Below are 15,749 nucleotides of genomic sequence, written 5' to 3' on the forward strand. Positions count from 1 at the left end.
ATGCACTCCTCAATAGACACCAATACCAACACTGGGATGAGATGGGGGAGCTAGTAAAGCACCTCCCCGAAGAATACCGCCAGAGAGCCTCTCACCTGGTGGATGAAGGCAAGAACATCGCCAACTCCTGTATAAAGACGGCGTTGGATGGGGCAGAGACTTCAGCAAGACTCATGGCCATAGGGGTCACAGAGAGGAGGCATGCATGGCTAAGAATCTCGGGATTCAAACCGGAAGTGCAGAACAACATCCTTGGCACCCCCTTCAACGGAGAGACACTGTTCGGAGCAACGGTGGACGAAAAGCTCACCCAGCTCAAGAAGGAAAACGAGACAGCGAGGTCCATGGGGGCCCTACAGCTGAGGGGAATGAGACGAGGAAATCCCTCGAGGAGACCCTACGGTAGGGGTGGAAGCCAACAGGGGACGTCGCACCAGGCGTTCCAGCAAGGTCAGCAGGGCGAAGGTCACGGACAAAGTCAGCAGAAGCAAAACTGGCAATATCAACCTCGGGGCCAGTCCTTTCGCGGGAGAGGGAACGGACGTGGCCAAAGGAGGAGAGGGGGCGATCAGCCCTCCTCGAAGTGACTCAGCACGCAAGAAGACGCCTACCCTCGTAAGGTCCCCAAGGGTGAGGCGCAAAAAAGTGTCATCAGGGGGAAGAGAAGATTCAAGAGCCTACGAGCATACGTCACCAGTAGGCGGAAGGCTGAGGTTCTACCTTCAGGAGTGGCGGCGTATAACCACAGACAAGTGGATACGGAACATCGTGCAGTACGGATACTGCGTAGACTTGGAGAAAAGACCTCCAAACAGGAAGCCGAAGGGAAGGCAGAGATCGGCCCAAGAACTGGCAATACTCAGAGAAGAAACGCGGAAACTCCTACAAAAGGGAGCCATAGAGACGGTGCCGTTCAGGGAACGCAACAAGGGGGTCTACTCAAACTACTTCGTGGTGCCGAAGGTAGACGGAGACCTCAGACCCATACTGGACCTCCGTTACCTAAACAAGTTCATCAGAACGCAAAGGTTCAAAATGACTTCACTGCAGGAGGTACTGCCACAGATAAGAGAAGGGGACTTCATGGTCACCGTGGACCTCAAGGATGCCTACCTTCACATCCCAATAAACAGAAGGCACAAGGGCCTTCTAAGATTCAACATCGAACAGGAACACTACCAGTTCACAACCCTGGCCTTCGGATTAAAATCTGCGCCAAGGGTCTTTACGAAATGCCTGTCGGCGGTAGCGGCACACCTACGAAAGCAGGGAATACACGTATACCCCTACTTGGACGACTGGCTGGTCAAGGCAAGCTCACGCGAGAAGTGCGAGAGGCACGCAAAACGCGTAACAGACACCCTCACAAATCTGGGATTTTCCATCCACTGGGGAAAATCATCGCTGGAACCGGAACAGGTAAAGATTTTCCTGGGGGCAAAGATCAACTCCCTCAACAGTACAGTAGTGCCCAGCGACAGGAGGACAGATGCTCTACTGAAGGAGACGCAGCTCTACCAGAAGGGGCGAGCTCTGACAGTGAGGGCGGTGAGCAAGATGATGGGGATGATGGCGTCCTGTATCCAGCTGGTGCCGAATGTACGCCTGCACATGAGACCATTCCAGGAATGGCTGCAACAGCAATGGTCACAAGCAAACGGAAGTTGGGAGGATCTAGTGGTTGTTACGCACGCAGTGCAGGAGGAGATAACTTGGTTGGACAGAGACAACATAACAACGGGGAGAAGCCTGACACCACCAAGCCCAACAATGACCATTACCACGGACGCATCGCAGAAGGGATGGGGAGCGCACATGGACAACCTCAGAGTGAGGGGTCTATGGGCCCCAGAAGACGCGGTCCGCCATATCAACTACCTCGAGTTGAAAACGATACTGTTAGCCCTGAAGGCATTCCAGAGACACCTGTTCGGCCAGAGGGTGTTGGTACAGACAGACAACACCACGGCGATGTTCTACATCAACAAGCAAGGGGGGACACAGTCGTTTCCCCTCTCATCCCTAGCTCAGGAGATTTGGAGATGGGCCATACCTCTCAAAATAGATCTACTGGCAATTCACCTACCAGGGAAGGACAATGTGGAGGCAGACTGGCTAAGCAGACAGACCTCAGCATCACACGAGTGGGAGCTCAATGGACAGGAAACGGAGAAAATCTTCCAGAGATGGGGGACTCCCACAATAGACCTATTTGCAACACGCCACAATGCAAAATGCCGAAGCTTCGCGTCCAGGCAACCAGATCAGCAATCCAAGGGAAATGCCCTATGGATAAGCTGGTGGACATTTGCCTACGCCTTTCCACCGATACCCCTGTTGCACAGAGTGCTCGACAAGTGCAGAACCAGCAACATGACTCTGATCCTGGTGGCTCCGCAGTGGGCGAGGCAGACATGGTTCTCACAGATTCAAGAAATGGCGCAAGGCAAACCGTACAGGTTCGAGAGGAGAAAAGACCTGCTCTCAATGCAAAACGGGGAGGTCCTGCACCCAGAGCCAGAGACACTCAACCTAGCAGCATGGCTCCTGAAGACCTAGAGTTCGCACACCTAAGGTTACCTCAGAGCACTATGCGAGTGCTACGGGAGGCAAGGAAACCTACTACAAGAAAGTGCTACAGCGCAAAGTGGAAGAGATTCACGGTGTGGTGCAGGAAAAAGGGCCTGCAAAACAGAATGACAAGAGACTCAACTGTGCTGAGGTACCTCACACACCTTCTAAAGAGTAACCTCTGCTCGAGCTCCCTAAGGGTACACCTAGCAGCGATCGTTGCCTACACCAGAGGTGAGAAGGGTGGAAGCTTCTTCACCTCGCAGGTGGTGAAGATTCATGGAGGGAGCCAAAAGAATGGCACCCCCGAAAAGGTTGCCGCCGCCGGCATGGAATTTAAACGTGGTTCTGACGGAGCTCATGAAGGCGCCGTTTGAACCCATTCACAAGGCCACTCTACAAATGTTGACGATGAAAACTGCCTTTCTAGTGGCCATAACCTCACTACGCAGGGTGAGTGAGCTTCAAGCACTAACGCTGCAGGAGCCCTACATTCAAATTCACAAAGACAGGGTAGTCCTGAGGACGGACCCACACTTCATGCCCAAGGTAGTGTCGGCGTTCCACATGAATCAGAGTATCCAGATACCGAGTTTCTTCCAAAACCCGACTACAAACGCAGAAAAGGCCCTGCACACCCTCGATGCCAGAAGAGCGGTGATGCACTACATTGAAAGAACCAAGGAACTCAGGAAGTCGAAGCAGCTGTTTGTGTCCTTTGCTACTAGCTTCATGGGTAGACCAGTCACCAAGGGCACCATCGCTAGGTGGATTGCCCTCACTATTCAATTCTGTCACAAACAGGCTGGACAGGAGCTAACGGAGGGGCCCCAAGCTCACTCCACAAGGAAGAAGGGGGCCACAGTTGCCTTCCTGGCAAACACGCCCATCCAAGACATTTGTCTCGCAGCAACTTGGGCATCTGTGCACACGTTCACAAAGCACTACTGCGTGGACATTCAAATGAATAAGGAAGCACAGGTCGGACAGAAGGTGCTACAACACATTTTCAACGACCAGCGATCATCTTCCACCCAGCCACCACAAAAGTAGGAAAACCGCTACAAAATCTATGCACAGCATAGTGAATCCAGAAAGATTCACGCTGCAAAACGAAAAGTTTCTTACCTGTCGGTGTAGTTTTGCAGCTTGAAGATCTTTCTGGATTCACTAGCGAACCCACCCACCTCCGCCAGGAAGATGAGGCTGGAGGAAGAGGGGGTGAAATGGATAGGATCAAAGAAGTGGAAACGTACAGAAATATGGACAAAAGGATTAATCAATCGCCTAGGGTTAAAAGAAAAAAAAAAAAAAAAAAGGGAAAAAAGAACCCGAAGATGGCGCCCCAAAGGTGGGACTTCCGCAGGAAGCACGACGACGTCACGGGAGGTGCACCAAATGGTGGACGTCGACGCCCACCTGGGCTACAAAAAAACAAAAAAAAAAAAACCAAAGAAAAGACTACGAATCCGGACCCAACCACAAGATCGCGGAATAATGCACAGCATAGTGAATCCAGAAAGATCTTCAAGCTGCAAAACTACACCGACAGGTAAGAAACTTTTCGTTCCTTTCCAGGCACCAACGAACCCATAATTTCCAGATGTTATTATACCGGTAGTGTGTACCGGGGGCCCAGGATTCTCCAAGGAATGTAGAAGCTGTTGACGAAAGTCCTGTGAGATGGTTGGATCTCCTGACACTCTCCAGGCAAGAAGGTTCAGATTCCCGGAATGAACCAGGGGGTGAATTCGACAGTCTACGTCTGTAAGGAGGTCCCCGAGGGAAGGAATTAGGAAGGGAAGGTCGTAAGCAAGTTCCAGAGTTGTGGGAAACCAGGCCTGGGAGGGCCAGAAGGGAGTGACTAGGACGATGGAGCAGCGTTGGTGTCTGATTTTTCTGGAGTACTCTCTGTATCATTGAGAAAGGAGGGAAGGCATAACCGTTGGTTCCTTTCCAGGGTTGAAGAAAGGCATTTACTGCTAGAGCACCCGGGTCTGGCATCCAGCTCTAGTAGTTCTTTAGTTGGGAAGTTAGTCTGCTTGCAAAGAGATCTAATCCCAGGGGGCCCCAGGTATTGTTGAGGGAGTTGAAGACAGAGGGGTTGAGCTTCCAATCGGTGTGGTCCAGGAGGAACCTTGAGTTCCAATCCGCCGAGGTGTTTGTTTTCCCTGGGAGGTATTCGGTTCTTAGGGATATTTTGTGTTCTAGACAAAACATCCAAAGTTTCTTGGCTAGGTTTGAAAGATCTACAGACTTTGTTCCGCCTAGGCGATTTATATATGCAACTGCGGACATATTGTCCATCTTTAGAATGACAGATCTCCCTTGAAGGGAATGTTTGAAGCTCATTAAGGCATAGAGTCCCGCGGTCAATTCTAGGAAATTTATATGGTGGGAAGATTCTTCCAGAGACCAAACTCCACCCGTGTTCTGATCTAAGAAACCGGCTCCCCAGCCATGGAGACTCGCCTCGGATTCTAAGACAAATTCCAGAGTTGAACCAAAAATTGCTTTTCCATTCCAAGCATCCAGGTTTTCTAACCACCAATTCAGTTCTAATATCGCCTCTTGATCCAGGTAGATGCGATGTCCGTACCAAAGTCCCGAACGGAGGGCTTTCGACTTTATTCTCTGAAGAGCACGATAGTTTAGTGGGCCCGGAAAGATAGCTTGGATAGAAGAGGAGAGGAGACCGAGTAACCTGGCTAATTCTCTTAAGGATAAGATCTGTTGATTCAGAACATGTCTTATCTCTTTCTTGATTTTTGATATTTTCTTCTGAGGGAGTAGGAGACATTTCGTGGTGTCTACCGTAAAACCCAGGAATTCCAAGGATCTTGAGGGGGAGAGTATAGACTTTTCTGTGTTTATAATGAACCTCAGGTTTTCTAGTAGCTCTATTACAGTCTTAAGGTCCTGAATGATTTGAGAGTGGTCTTGTGAAAGAATAAGAATATCGTTGAGGTAAATGTTCATCCGAACACCCTTTTCCCTTAGTGAAGAGGCGACTGATCTCATCACTTTGGTGAAGCACCATGGTGCTGAAGAGAGACCAAAGGGGAGAGCTTGGAATTGAAAGAGATGGTTTTTCCACAGGAATTGTAGGAAGGGTTGATGACACCTGGCCATAGGGATGGTAAAGTAAGCACCTTTTAGATCTAATTTGACTAACCAATCTCCCTCTAGTAGTAGATCCCTGAGAAGGTGAATGCCTTCCATTTTGAAATGTCTGTAGACAAGGTATTTGTTGAGTTCCCTTAAGTTTATGACAGGTCTCCAACCCGTGTCTTTTTTCTTGACGAGAGAGTGCTTATGAATCTTAACATTTCTAAGGGAACTTCTCTGATGGCACCTTTCTGAAGCATTGAGGAAATCTCCTCCTCTATTATTTTTTCCTGATCTATGGTGAGAGGGATATCTCTCGGGAAATAAGAAGGAATTTGTGTAAAGTCTATCATAAACCCCTTCACAGTATTTAAAACCCATGGGTCTTGGGTTATTCACTTCCAATTCTGAAGGAAGAATCCAAGTCTCCCTCCCACTTTTGTTGGAAGGGGAAGGGTGAAAAATTGTACTTACTTTGAGGGGTGCTGTCGTTGGAGGGACCGCGTGATCTGAAGCTTCTGGAGCGAAATCCTCTTTCTCTTTGTGGAAAGAACTGAGGGATGTTGGAGGGTTGGTACCCTCTTCCTCGTTTCCTCTGGATCTAGGGTACTTCGCTCTTCACACACTTGACGTAATTTTTTTTTATTTTACTACATCGATAGAACAGAAAACTTTTGCAAAACAATTGTTTGTTGCATTTGCTCCACCTCACAAAAGCAATCCCATTTCTAAATCTGGCATTGCAAGATGGATTGTTAAATACATTTAAACATGCTATGCTAAGGCTTAAAGGACTTTATCCATCCCCCCTAAAGCGCATTCCACGTGCAAAATAGGGGCTTCTGTGGCATTTTTAGGTAACATTCCTCTAGCTGACATATGTTAAGTAGCTACATGGTCTACACCACATATTTATCAAACACTATTGCGTAGATATGTGGATGTGTTAGCACGTCATCAAGCTAATGGAGGCCAAGCAGTATTTAAAACACTTTCCTGCAACATCTACAGGTTAACCACCGCTTTGGGAGTATACTGCTTTGTAGTCTAAGCAAAGCATGTGTATCTACAGCACACATGCCTCGAACGGATAATGTTAATTACCCAGTAAGCATCTGTTCTTGGCATGTAGAGCTGTACATTCACATGCGCCCACCCGCCTCCCCGGGTACCTGTAGTTGCAGTTCTTAATTATACATTCATACGCATGGACATCTCTACACTAGACTTACTCCATTGTCACCCTCTAACGGGAAAACAATCCAACAATGGAGTCGATAACCATGCGCACAATCACCGAAAAGAGGAGTCACCTTACCTCGTGACTAGGGAAGACTTCATTGAAGAAAATCAACTTGCAAACATCTGGACCTAACACTAGATGGCAGGAGTATGCAAAGCATGTGAATCTACAGCTCTACGTGCCAAGAACAGATGCTTACTGGGTAAGTAAAATCATCCTTACCTTTACTCCCTGCTAAAACTGCCCATCCAGGGAAGGACTTCACCTGACGGGATAATTGGCTGTCCTCCCATCAAGAGTCTGCATCAAACTTGGAGAACTGCGCAAAAGTTCGAATTGCTGAGGAATAGATAAGGGGAAGGTTTGCACTATGTTAATAATGCATCTGTTCTATTGTCGCCCGTCTGGCTATGCCTTCGCATTTCCCATTACGCAAAGCATCAGTTCGCACAAAACCCTCTACTGTTAAGGGTGCCTTTTTAGTTCTGGCCTAGGAAGTGCTTTTCTTTTGTTAGCCTCACATAAAACTAAAGAACACGGGGCAGTGGGTTAGCCATTGGATATTCTTTCACAATGTGTGTCGCCCCATTTGCCTTTGGGTAAGGGGAAAATTAATCAGCAGGCAATCATGCAGGCAAACATGCATCCAACTAAGAAAGAAGTAAAGTTGGTTAAGTTGCATGCTTTGCTAAATCTAGGGTATTTTAAAATTGCAACAAATCCATGGTCACTAATTTTACAGTCATTTGAACTACCCATACTCTAGACACTAGATGAAGGAAAGGTGCTTTATCTTTTGTAATACAGGCCCTCTTAAACATACGGCCCTGAATTATGTTTGGTTTTGCTGTCCCATTTCTCACTTTTTCTTCCTGTGTATGTTTGTAAGGGAGCTCTCTTCGCATAGCAGTGAAATATTTGCATAAATTGCCACAGCATTAAGCTGGCAACTAGTTGTAGGTTTTATTTCAGTTTTATGGTTGCCCATTCAGTTTTTTCAATCTTTTTTTCTGACAACCAGTGCCTGATTAGGTACCCATGTTCCACCATTTCGAATAAGTTCACCAGAACTGTGATTTTTCAGTATTGATATTGAGTGCTTCACCTGTAAATCCCATTATTCATTGGTGCACTCTTCATGACTTGGAGTTTGATAACTTATGCAGTTAGTTCCTCTTTTCACTCTATTAGTGCATCTAATTTACATGAGAAGTTTGTTGTAATCAATAGTATTTTTGATGTTTCTTGATGTCCTTTTTTTATTTCTTTACAGCAAGGAGGTAACATGGACGCTCAATTAGGTACGTGTGCATATGAATATGTTCAATGTTTTTCATGGCAAACCTTTCTTAGTAGAGAAGCAGCAATGTCAATAATAGAAATGCGATTGTGCCCAATATGTTCTTATCTCTTGATCCCTAAAGTGCAATGAGCTTGTAGTAGGCTGCAGTTTTGAGCAGGGATACTTCAGCCTACTCTCTTCTTTACTATTAGAAGTCACATTACAAGACTTGACACATAATTTGTCTTATGTGATGCTTCCAGGTTAGGCCCATGTAGTGAAGCTGCTAGTTTCTTACATTGTCCACTTTTTCACGATAACATTTCTGCCATGAACTTTTGCACATATTTGCATACACGCCAATGTTGATAAGTTTCACTGAAACTACTTTGTTGACATATCTAGCTTCTCACAATATTATCACGGTGCCTTGAACATCATGTACAGGGCCTCTTTACGCACTATCTACAAAGTTGTTCTATCTTCATCCATGGGGGCGACAGAGCTATCTACATATCCATAACCGCTAATATACAACAAACATCGGAGGGCTGCTTTCTATGATAAATAATGAGCATCCCGATAGATTAGCAGAATAGGCACTTTAGCTGACACAGAGGGTCCCTGCATGCTGAGATTTCACCACGCAGCGGCCTGACATCTCTTGAGGGGTGTCCAGTTCGTGACCAAGAAGGGGTCCTTCATTCTTTCCTGCCACGTAATGGGGTGGATCGTTCCTTGGGGAGATTCTTAGCTCTACACCTACACAGACTTTAGGTGCACTTAGAGTAGGGTTTGCGTAATAGGAGTACGCCTGATTACTGCCTTGTTTATAGGCCTCCATATATGCACTTTTAGCACTATGGTAGAACTGTACCTGCTATTTACTCTTCTGGTGCTCGTAGTCACTTTTATCTGCTTCTGTCTACTGATTATCGCAGCACATTTATTCTATACAAAAATAACTTTGGCTCAGTATGTATATTGAAAATGTTCCTCTGTGTATTCTGTATATTTCTCTGAGCACACATAAGCATGAGTAATAGGTTCGGATCAATTTCCACAATCCCTGAGGGGTTAGGGTTGTCCTGTTCAGTGGTCTATATACCAACATATCCTGCGGGGGTGCCTGGAATCAGTCTAGGCAAACGAACATTCAGGCCCTACAGATTAGTTGGAACTACACAACAGTAATCCACAGACTTTCCTTTCTGATGTAATAAAATCTTAAGGTGTTTAGAGAAAGTGCCCTAGGCCACCCCATTCTTATATCCATAGACTAACAATGCCCAGTGTGTTAGGTGGTTCCTTTACAACACAATATCTGCTGTATGCCCAGCTCCTGTGAACTGTGTTTAAAACAGCACTGTGTGGTTTTCTCTAGAGTCCCTGCCTGAAAGGTTCTGTTATAGAGTTTACGACCTCAATCAGCACAGTGGCTTGAAGTCGCCGAAATGCGTGCTACCTAAGTTGTAATTTTGCTATAGCAAAGCATTTTTCGTTCAGTGTTGGCTGTTTTGGTTGGCAGAGTGATATGCTTTTTAAGGCATGGATAGCCCTGTAAAGTGTTGGGGGCCGTTGGGTAAAGCATCTTCCGCAAAGAGTGAGCGTGATGTTAAAAGGAGGTAGTTGGGAATTCAAGATTTATGTGGAGGGGAGCCTGAATATTGTCTTTGACTTTTGGCACCTTTTATCTCGGTAGGAGATACATCTGCTGGATTTTGCTTTCCATAGAGAACTTTGGTATACCATGTCGCAGCCAGTAGATGTTGGATCAAGTGTTGGTAATTTGTCCCTGTATCAATGCTTCTTACTGTTTATGCCTCTGTCACCAATGCATTGTCAGTGGGTCTTTCTCCTCAGTTTGTGGATCTGTCTCATGGTATATATCGGTAGGCTAGTGTTATTCTCCCTGCAGATGTTATTGATGTACTAAGCCAGTGTCTGCGCTTTGTTTTCCAGACTGTGCTGTTGATCTTTGTCAGTATGTTTAAACAACATTTTTCCTTGCCTTGTGTTTACATTCATATTTTTGTCAATTTGTGCTAGTTGGGGCATGCACTAGGGTGGATGGTCATACTTGAAGTTGCTCCATATGAGCTGGTCTGGCTCAAGGTTTTTGTTGAGGTATTTATTGGTGAGTAAACAGATTATATTCTTTCTAGGCTACTGCTAGTGTTATCTGCACATATGTAGCAGATTATGTTGAACACACCAGGCCAAGTTGTAGGGTCTTTCATTGGTTGTAGCCTATCGACCTGATATTGAAACTATTTGAATGTGCTCTGTTGTACTTATATTTTGGCAGTGGGTCTTGCCCCTAAATTGTAGCGCAGTCTTCACTGGTTGTCTAGATGTCTTTCTGCCTCCGGTCTGCTGATCTCCCCTCTAATCTAAATGCGACCTGGCTGTTATGAGGTATTTCTACCTGCAGTTTGATACCCCTACAGGCCATAATGCCTGCACTAATCTAATTCTAGCACCAAAAACACCTCCCTCGATTTTGGACCATTTGAGTCCATAACTGGCCACCTCATGTGCTGCGTTTCTTGTGGATACTGACTATTTCTATCCATGGGAGGTCATTAACTAGACACCAAGGCATTTAAGAACTGGTCTACTTTATTCTAAGAAACATTTTAGGGCTAAAGTGGGATCCCAGAACCCTGCTGGTTAGCGGGTGTTATAGTTCTAAATGAAACTCCATCACTGAGGCTCAAACAAAATTGACTGTTACAGCCCTACACCAAAAACCACCAAGAAACTGCAGCGAAGTGTACATTTTTTGTATCAGACTTTATACTTTAAAGCAGCGATTAACCGCGATTGAGAAGGTTGTTGAGGATTGGGGCTAGCCACATGGATACAGTAAGTTGCATTTGCTTGTAACTGTAATAGGAATATAACCAAAGTAGCAAGCTCGTATGCAGTGCTTAAACGCAATTAGGGGTGGCGGGAGTGTTGGAGGTAAAGAAAAAAAACAGACAAATTTTCTGTTTCTTTGCTTTTGAAGCAATCCAGTGAAGATGTTTAAAGCTAAAGCGCAGGTGCTGCCATATTAACAAAAGTAAATAAACAGGGGGACAAAAAGGCATGCTGCCCCATTCCGTGCCGCAAATAACAAAAGAAAGGTGCAACCACCATTATGTTAGTCGAAACATGCCATGCTGGTTACATAAAAAAACTTTGCAGGAGAAAGCCATGTGAGAAAATAGTGCTTGAAGGCTCTAATTAAAATGTACCTAGTAACACCACATGAAACAACACGTGTCCACATGGAAGGTTGCAAGAAGAGAAAAGGTGGTACTTAGGAGGGACTGCTAAGCCTAACATGAAAAGCCACCATTTACACAGGACAGTGACAGGAGCCAAATAAAAAGATGAGTGGAAAGTGGGCGTAGCTTCATGCCCATATCCTGAATACAGAATGAGACCGCACAAGTGCTGCCTAGAGGAGACCTAAAAAGTCGCTCCAAAAACTGGAGCAGTGGATGGATACAAGTACTTGCTCTAGGTGACGGTGAAACACGAGGAGAGGCATGGCGAATGCATGCCAAGACAAATGGAAACGAAGGTCAGTAGAGCGCCGTGGAAGCAAACAAATGGTAAGCTAGGAGCGTGCTGTAGCCCCTGACTGTAACTCGAAGAGACATAGCATGCACTGTCTAGCCGAGACCTAAACAAAACTTTAGTAAGCTCTTGGAAGTTAATCTTACTCAAGGACGTGCACTGTTTAATTGCAAGTATACTTGTTGGTCATGATTGTATCATTTTTTTGTTTTAGGCCCTAACCATCCTCCCAATCTTCCCTCCAATCTTCCATCCAATCTTCCCCCTAATCAGGTAAGTGAAGTTCAGAATTGTTTGCTATTTTGAGCTCTTAAAGCAGGCCTGAAAATTTTAATGGACTTCAAAAATCCTATTGTTGTCAAAGCACTGCTAGCAGGGTCATAACAAATGTGCCTGCGACTTGTGACCAGCTTGCCTGTTCACATTGCTTTGTTTCCATGTGTTTGGTACTCTCTGATCTGTAATCATTGACTACTATAGAGCTTTTTCCCTATGTTTTTTTCTTTTTTGTCCAGCGCCCTGCTTCTGGTTCTCTGATTTAATGTAGGACATCATCTAAGACTTCACCTTGAATCTCTCTAAAATAAATAAATGGAGTTGTTGTGTGATGTATTTTTCACTTCATTGTTTCATGAATCAAAGCCAATACAATAATTAGTTCCTTTAAGGTTTGTCATTATCTAAATAAACATAGGAGCATGAATTTCCTCCTGTGTTTTTTCTTTTTTTTTCAACCATGCTTAATTTCTGCAGTCATCAAACTTTTACATTTTACTGTATGCTTTTGTGTGAGTCACATTGGTTGCTTATATGGAGCAAAGAAATGCACCAATATAGCCATGCCTGTTAAGCTAAAAAAAACTAATTGTAATTAATTTAGTCCAACGCCATTCCCTGCTCTAACACCCATAATGATGGAATCCTGTTGCTTTAAATTAACTGGTCATTTAAAAACACCTGAATTATTTTAGCCTTTAGTTTATCTGCAAAACACTTAGATATTGCAAGACAGGATTAGAATTTGGTAGACATTTTATTGAATGTTAATTTGTGTACATGGCGGATGTCTAATTCACTGTAAAAGTTCATAGCATCTTTATGCATGCTAAATGTGTAGTAGATTGTACATTTGGGTAACATTCAACATCATAAATTTGAAACGGTGCCTCTAGAATTTCAAATGGTAACCTCAGTTAACAAGCGTAAATGTGGAGTACCCAGGGTGCATGAAATGGAGGACTGGTGGTTTTACAAGTTTAAAACAAAAAAAAAAACTTTTCTAATCCATATTCATATGCATCTTGTTAGGAGAAAAAAAATGAGTTGCATGCTTTAGACTTCCACATAGATTTAACTGATAAATATTGTATTCCTTTGGGCTCTAGTGCGCGCGCTATATATATATATATATATATATATATATATATATATATATATATATATATATATATGTGTGTGTGTGTGTATTATCTACTGGCGGTCGCCAGTAGATAGTTATAGTTATGGCCTATTTTCCATAGGATGGATATATATATATATATATATATATATATATATATATATATATATATATATATATATATATATATATATATATATATATATATATTCATTCCTTTATGGATTCCAGAGTAGGGTGCCACTTGCTGAAAAAGAGCTTCAACTCCTCATCAGGGGTAGTAAGCGCTATATAAATGCAGATTTAATACAATGTGTGTGTATGTATGTGCGTATGTTTGTAAATTTGTATGCGTGAATGTGTATATATGTGTATGTAGCATTGTAGTGTAAGCAGATGCCCATCTAAGGAATCGAAGATTAATTATGAAATCATATCCGTTTTTAACTGCCCATGAAGTTCAGTAGTACAGGGTTTGACTAACAATTGATAGCAATACAGTCTCTTGACGATGTAGACCTAAATTTGGTTCTTTCTGTGTTTGAAAATTAATACAGCCAATGAAACAGATTATTTTCCATCTGAATGTTTCTAAATCAATATAGACAGAAAACTTTACGCTTTAGTTAGTTTTCACCAGAAGTTGTTGAACACTGACAAGGTCTAGGTTTTGTCAAGTACTTGACGCTGTAGCTAATGCAAATATGGTAAATTGATAACACAACAGGAATTTTTTGATCACTGATGCTTTGTTTTGCTTTTAGCCCCCGCATCCTGCAGTTCCTGCTCCACAGCCAATGAATGCTGTCAACAGTTCTGTAAGCGAAGAACAGAAACCTAAACAAGTACACCTTTTTTAATGTTACACATAATTTCCATGGTCACTATTTATGGTAAACTTTTGTTTTTTGTGACAAGTTATTTATTTCACTTACTTTGATTTTATTTGTGACAGAAATCTGTGTGGACTGAACATAAATCTCCTGATGGAAGAATATACTTTTATAACATTGAAACTAAACAGTCGACATGGGAAAAGCCAGATGAGCTTAAATCACCTGCTGAGGTAATGTGGTTAAGATTCCCAGATCAGTGGTTGAAATCAATGAAAGTACCTTTTGATGCCTATGTTAGAGCATTTCTAGGTGTTGCTTTCTTAATAGTTTGGTTCAGCAAATGTAAATATGAGCATTGTAGTAGGAACATTCTAAACATCTCTTGGACGTTACTTGCATGTATCGACTGAAAGACTACCTTTGGAGCGAGAAATTGACGTGATTGGGTCATGATGCCTCTCTCAACAATAGTAACAAATAGTATAGTAAGCTCTGTTGATCTGCGTGTATGGTTTATGCCACTGCATTTTTTTCATGTTCTGAATATTTTTAGTTTTCCTGCCATGGCCTAAATATTTGTGTGCACACCACAACACACCGCCCGACTCCACCTCATACACACATTTTACCTACTGGCGGTCACCAGTAGGTAGTTATAGTTAGGACCTAGTTTCTTAAGGAAAAGCGTTTTTTTAATTGGCAAATAACTTGGGTGTCGTTTGACGAATCTTCACAATTTTAAAACTGATTTGTTCCTCTCTTCAGCTGCTAATCTTGAATGTTTCAGGGTGATCTGTCAAGCGGGGGCTAAGAACTGAGGGTGCTTAAAAGCGTGTCTTCCCCATGTTAATTCCCATAGGACATTTAGACACAGCTACAGCCCGAACTGCTGAAAGGAATTGCACTAAATTTGGCTGGAAGGGAGATGTTGGTCCAAGGAAGTGCCTTTTTGTGATTTGGTCTATATCCATACAGTAGTTGCAGAGTTATTTAAAGGTTTTTCAGATATATAACGGGGGACGCAGAGGATCAGTGACCCCACCCAGATCTCGTGCTGAGATCTGATTGGTTGGCAACACTTCAAACCAGGAAGTGTTGGCAGACATCTAATGACTTGGTTGAACCGAGTCACAGGAAGTCAGATGGTGACTTCGAGGTAAGACACCAGTGGTGAGACGCATAGGATTTAGCGGCATGATGGTTTTGTTGTTAATAGTTAAAGTGAATTTCGGTCATTTAACATGTGGCATTGGTTTATTGTAGACTCCTTGATGCAAGTGACATTTGCTAAGAAGTCGAAGGTATGATTACATAACACAAATAACATTGGGTGCTAGATGTGAACACTTAATACTAGGCACAACACGAGAACAAGTAATTACCACCGGTCAGCATGAGACTCACTCTTCAAATGATAACGTGTATATATGTGATTTTTGGCCCATTTGAACATCCATTAAATGTAATTTTTTTATGTTCTGTGTTTAAATTACAGATTTGCCCCCGAGGAAGGGACTTTTTTTATGTCCCGAAATGCATTGGGCATAATTTAAAAACAGCATGATTTTGTTAACGAATATTGTTCTTTGAAAAAAGTGTATATTAAGCACATAATGTGAACTTACGTATACATTGTATTGACCAAATGATATGCAGTTATGTTGCTTTGAGTTAAAAAATTGATTTGATATAAAAAGAATAAAGTGACAATCAGATCAAACACTGAATGTGTAATATGTG

General features: G+C 43.4%; 1 protein-coding gene across 4 annotated transcripts in view; it reads left to right on the forward strand.

The window, feature by feature from the left end:
- Positions 1–15,749, forward strand: part of PRPF40A (pre-mRNA processing factor 40A) — an 827,412-nt gene that overhangs the window by 97,228 nt on the left and 714,435 nt on the right. For 2 of the 4 annotated variants that reach the window (XM_085645530.1, XM_085645532.1), the window contains exons 5-8: positions 8,196–8,223; positions 11,989–12,047; positions 13,938–14,018; positions 14,129–14,239. In XM_085645530.1, the coding sequence (XP_085501656.1) occupies positions 8,196–8,223; positions 11,989–12,047; positions 13,938–14,018; positions 14,129–14,239 (279 nt within the window). The remainder of the gene's footprint in view (positions 1–8,195; positions 8,224–11,988; positions 12,048–13,937; positions 14,019–14,128; positions 14,240–15,749) is intronic. The other 2 variants (XM_085645531.1, XM_085645533.1) reach the window with 1 other exon arrangement.

Source organism: Triturus cristatus, chromosome 3_1 (assembly GCF_964204655.1).
Source record: "Triturus cristatus chromosome 3_1, aTriCri1.1, whole genome shotgun sequence".
Classification (NCBI taxonomy): domain Eukaryota; kingdom Metazoa; phylum Chordata; class Amphibia; order Caudata; family Salamandridae; genus Triturus; species Triturus cristatus.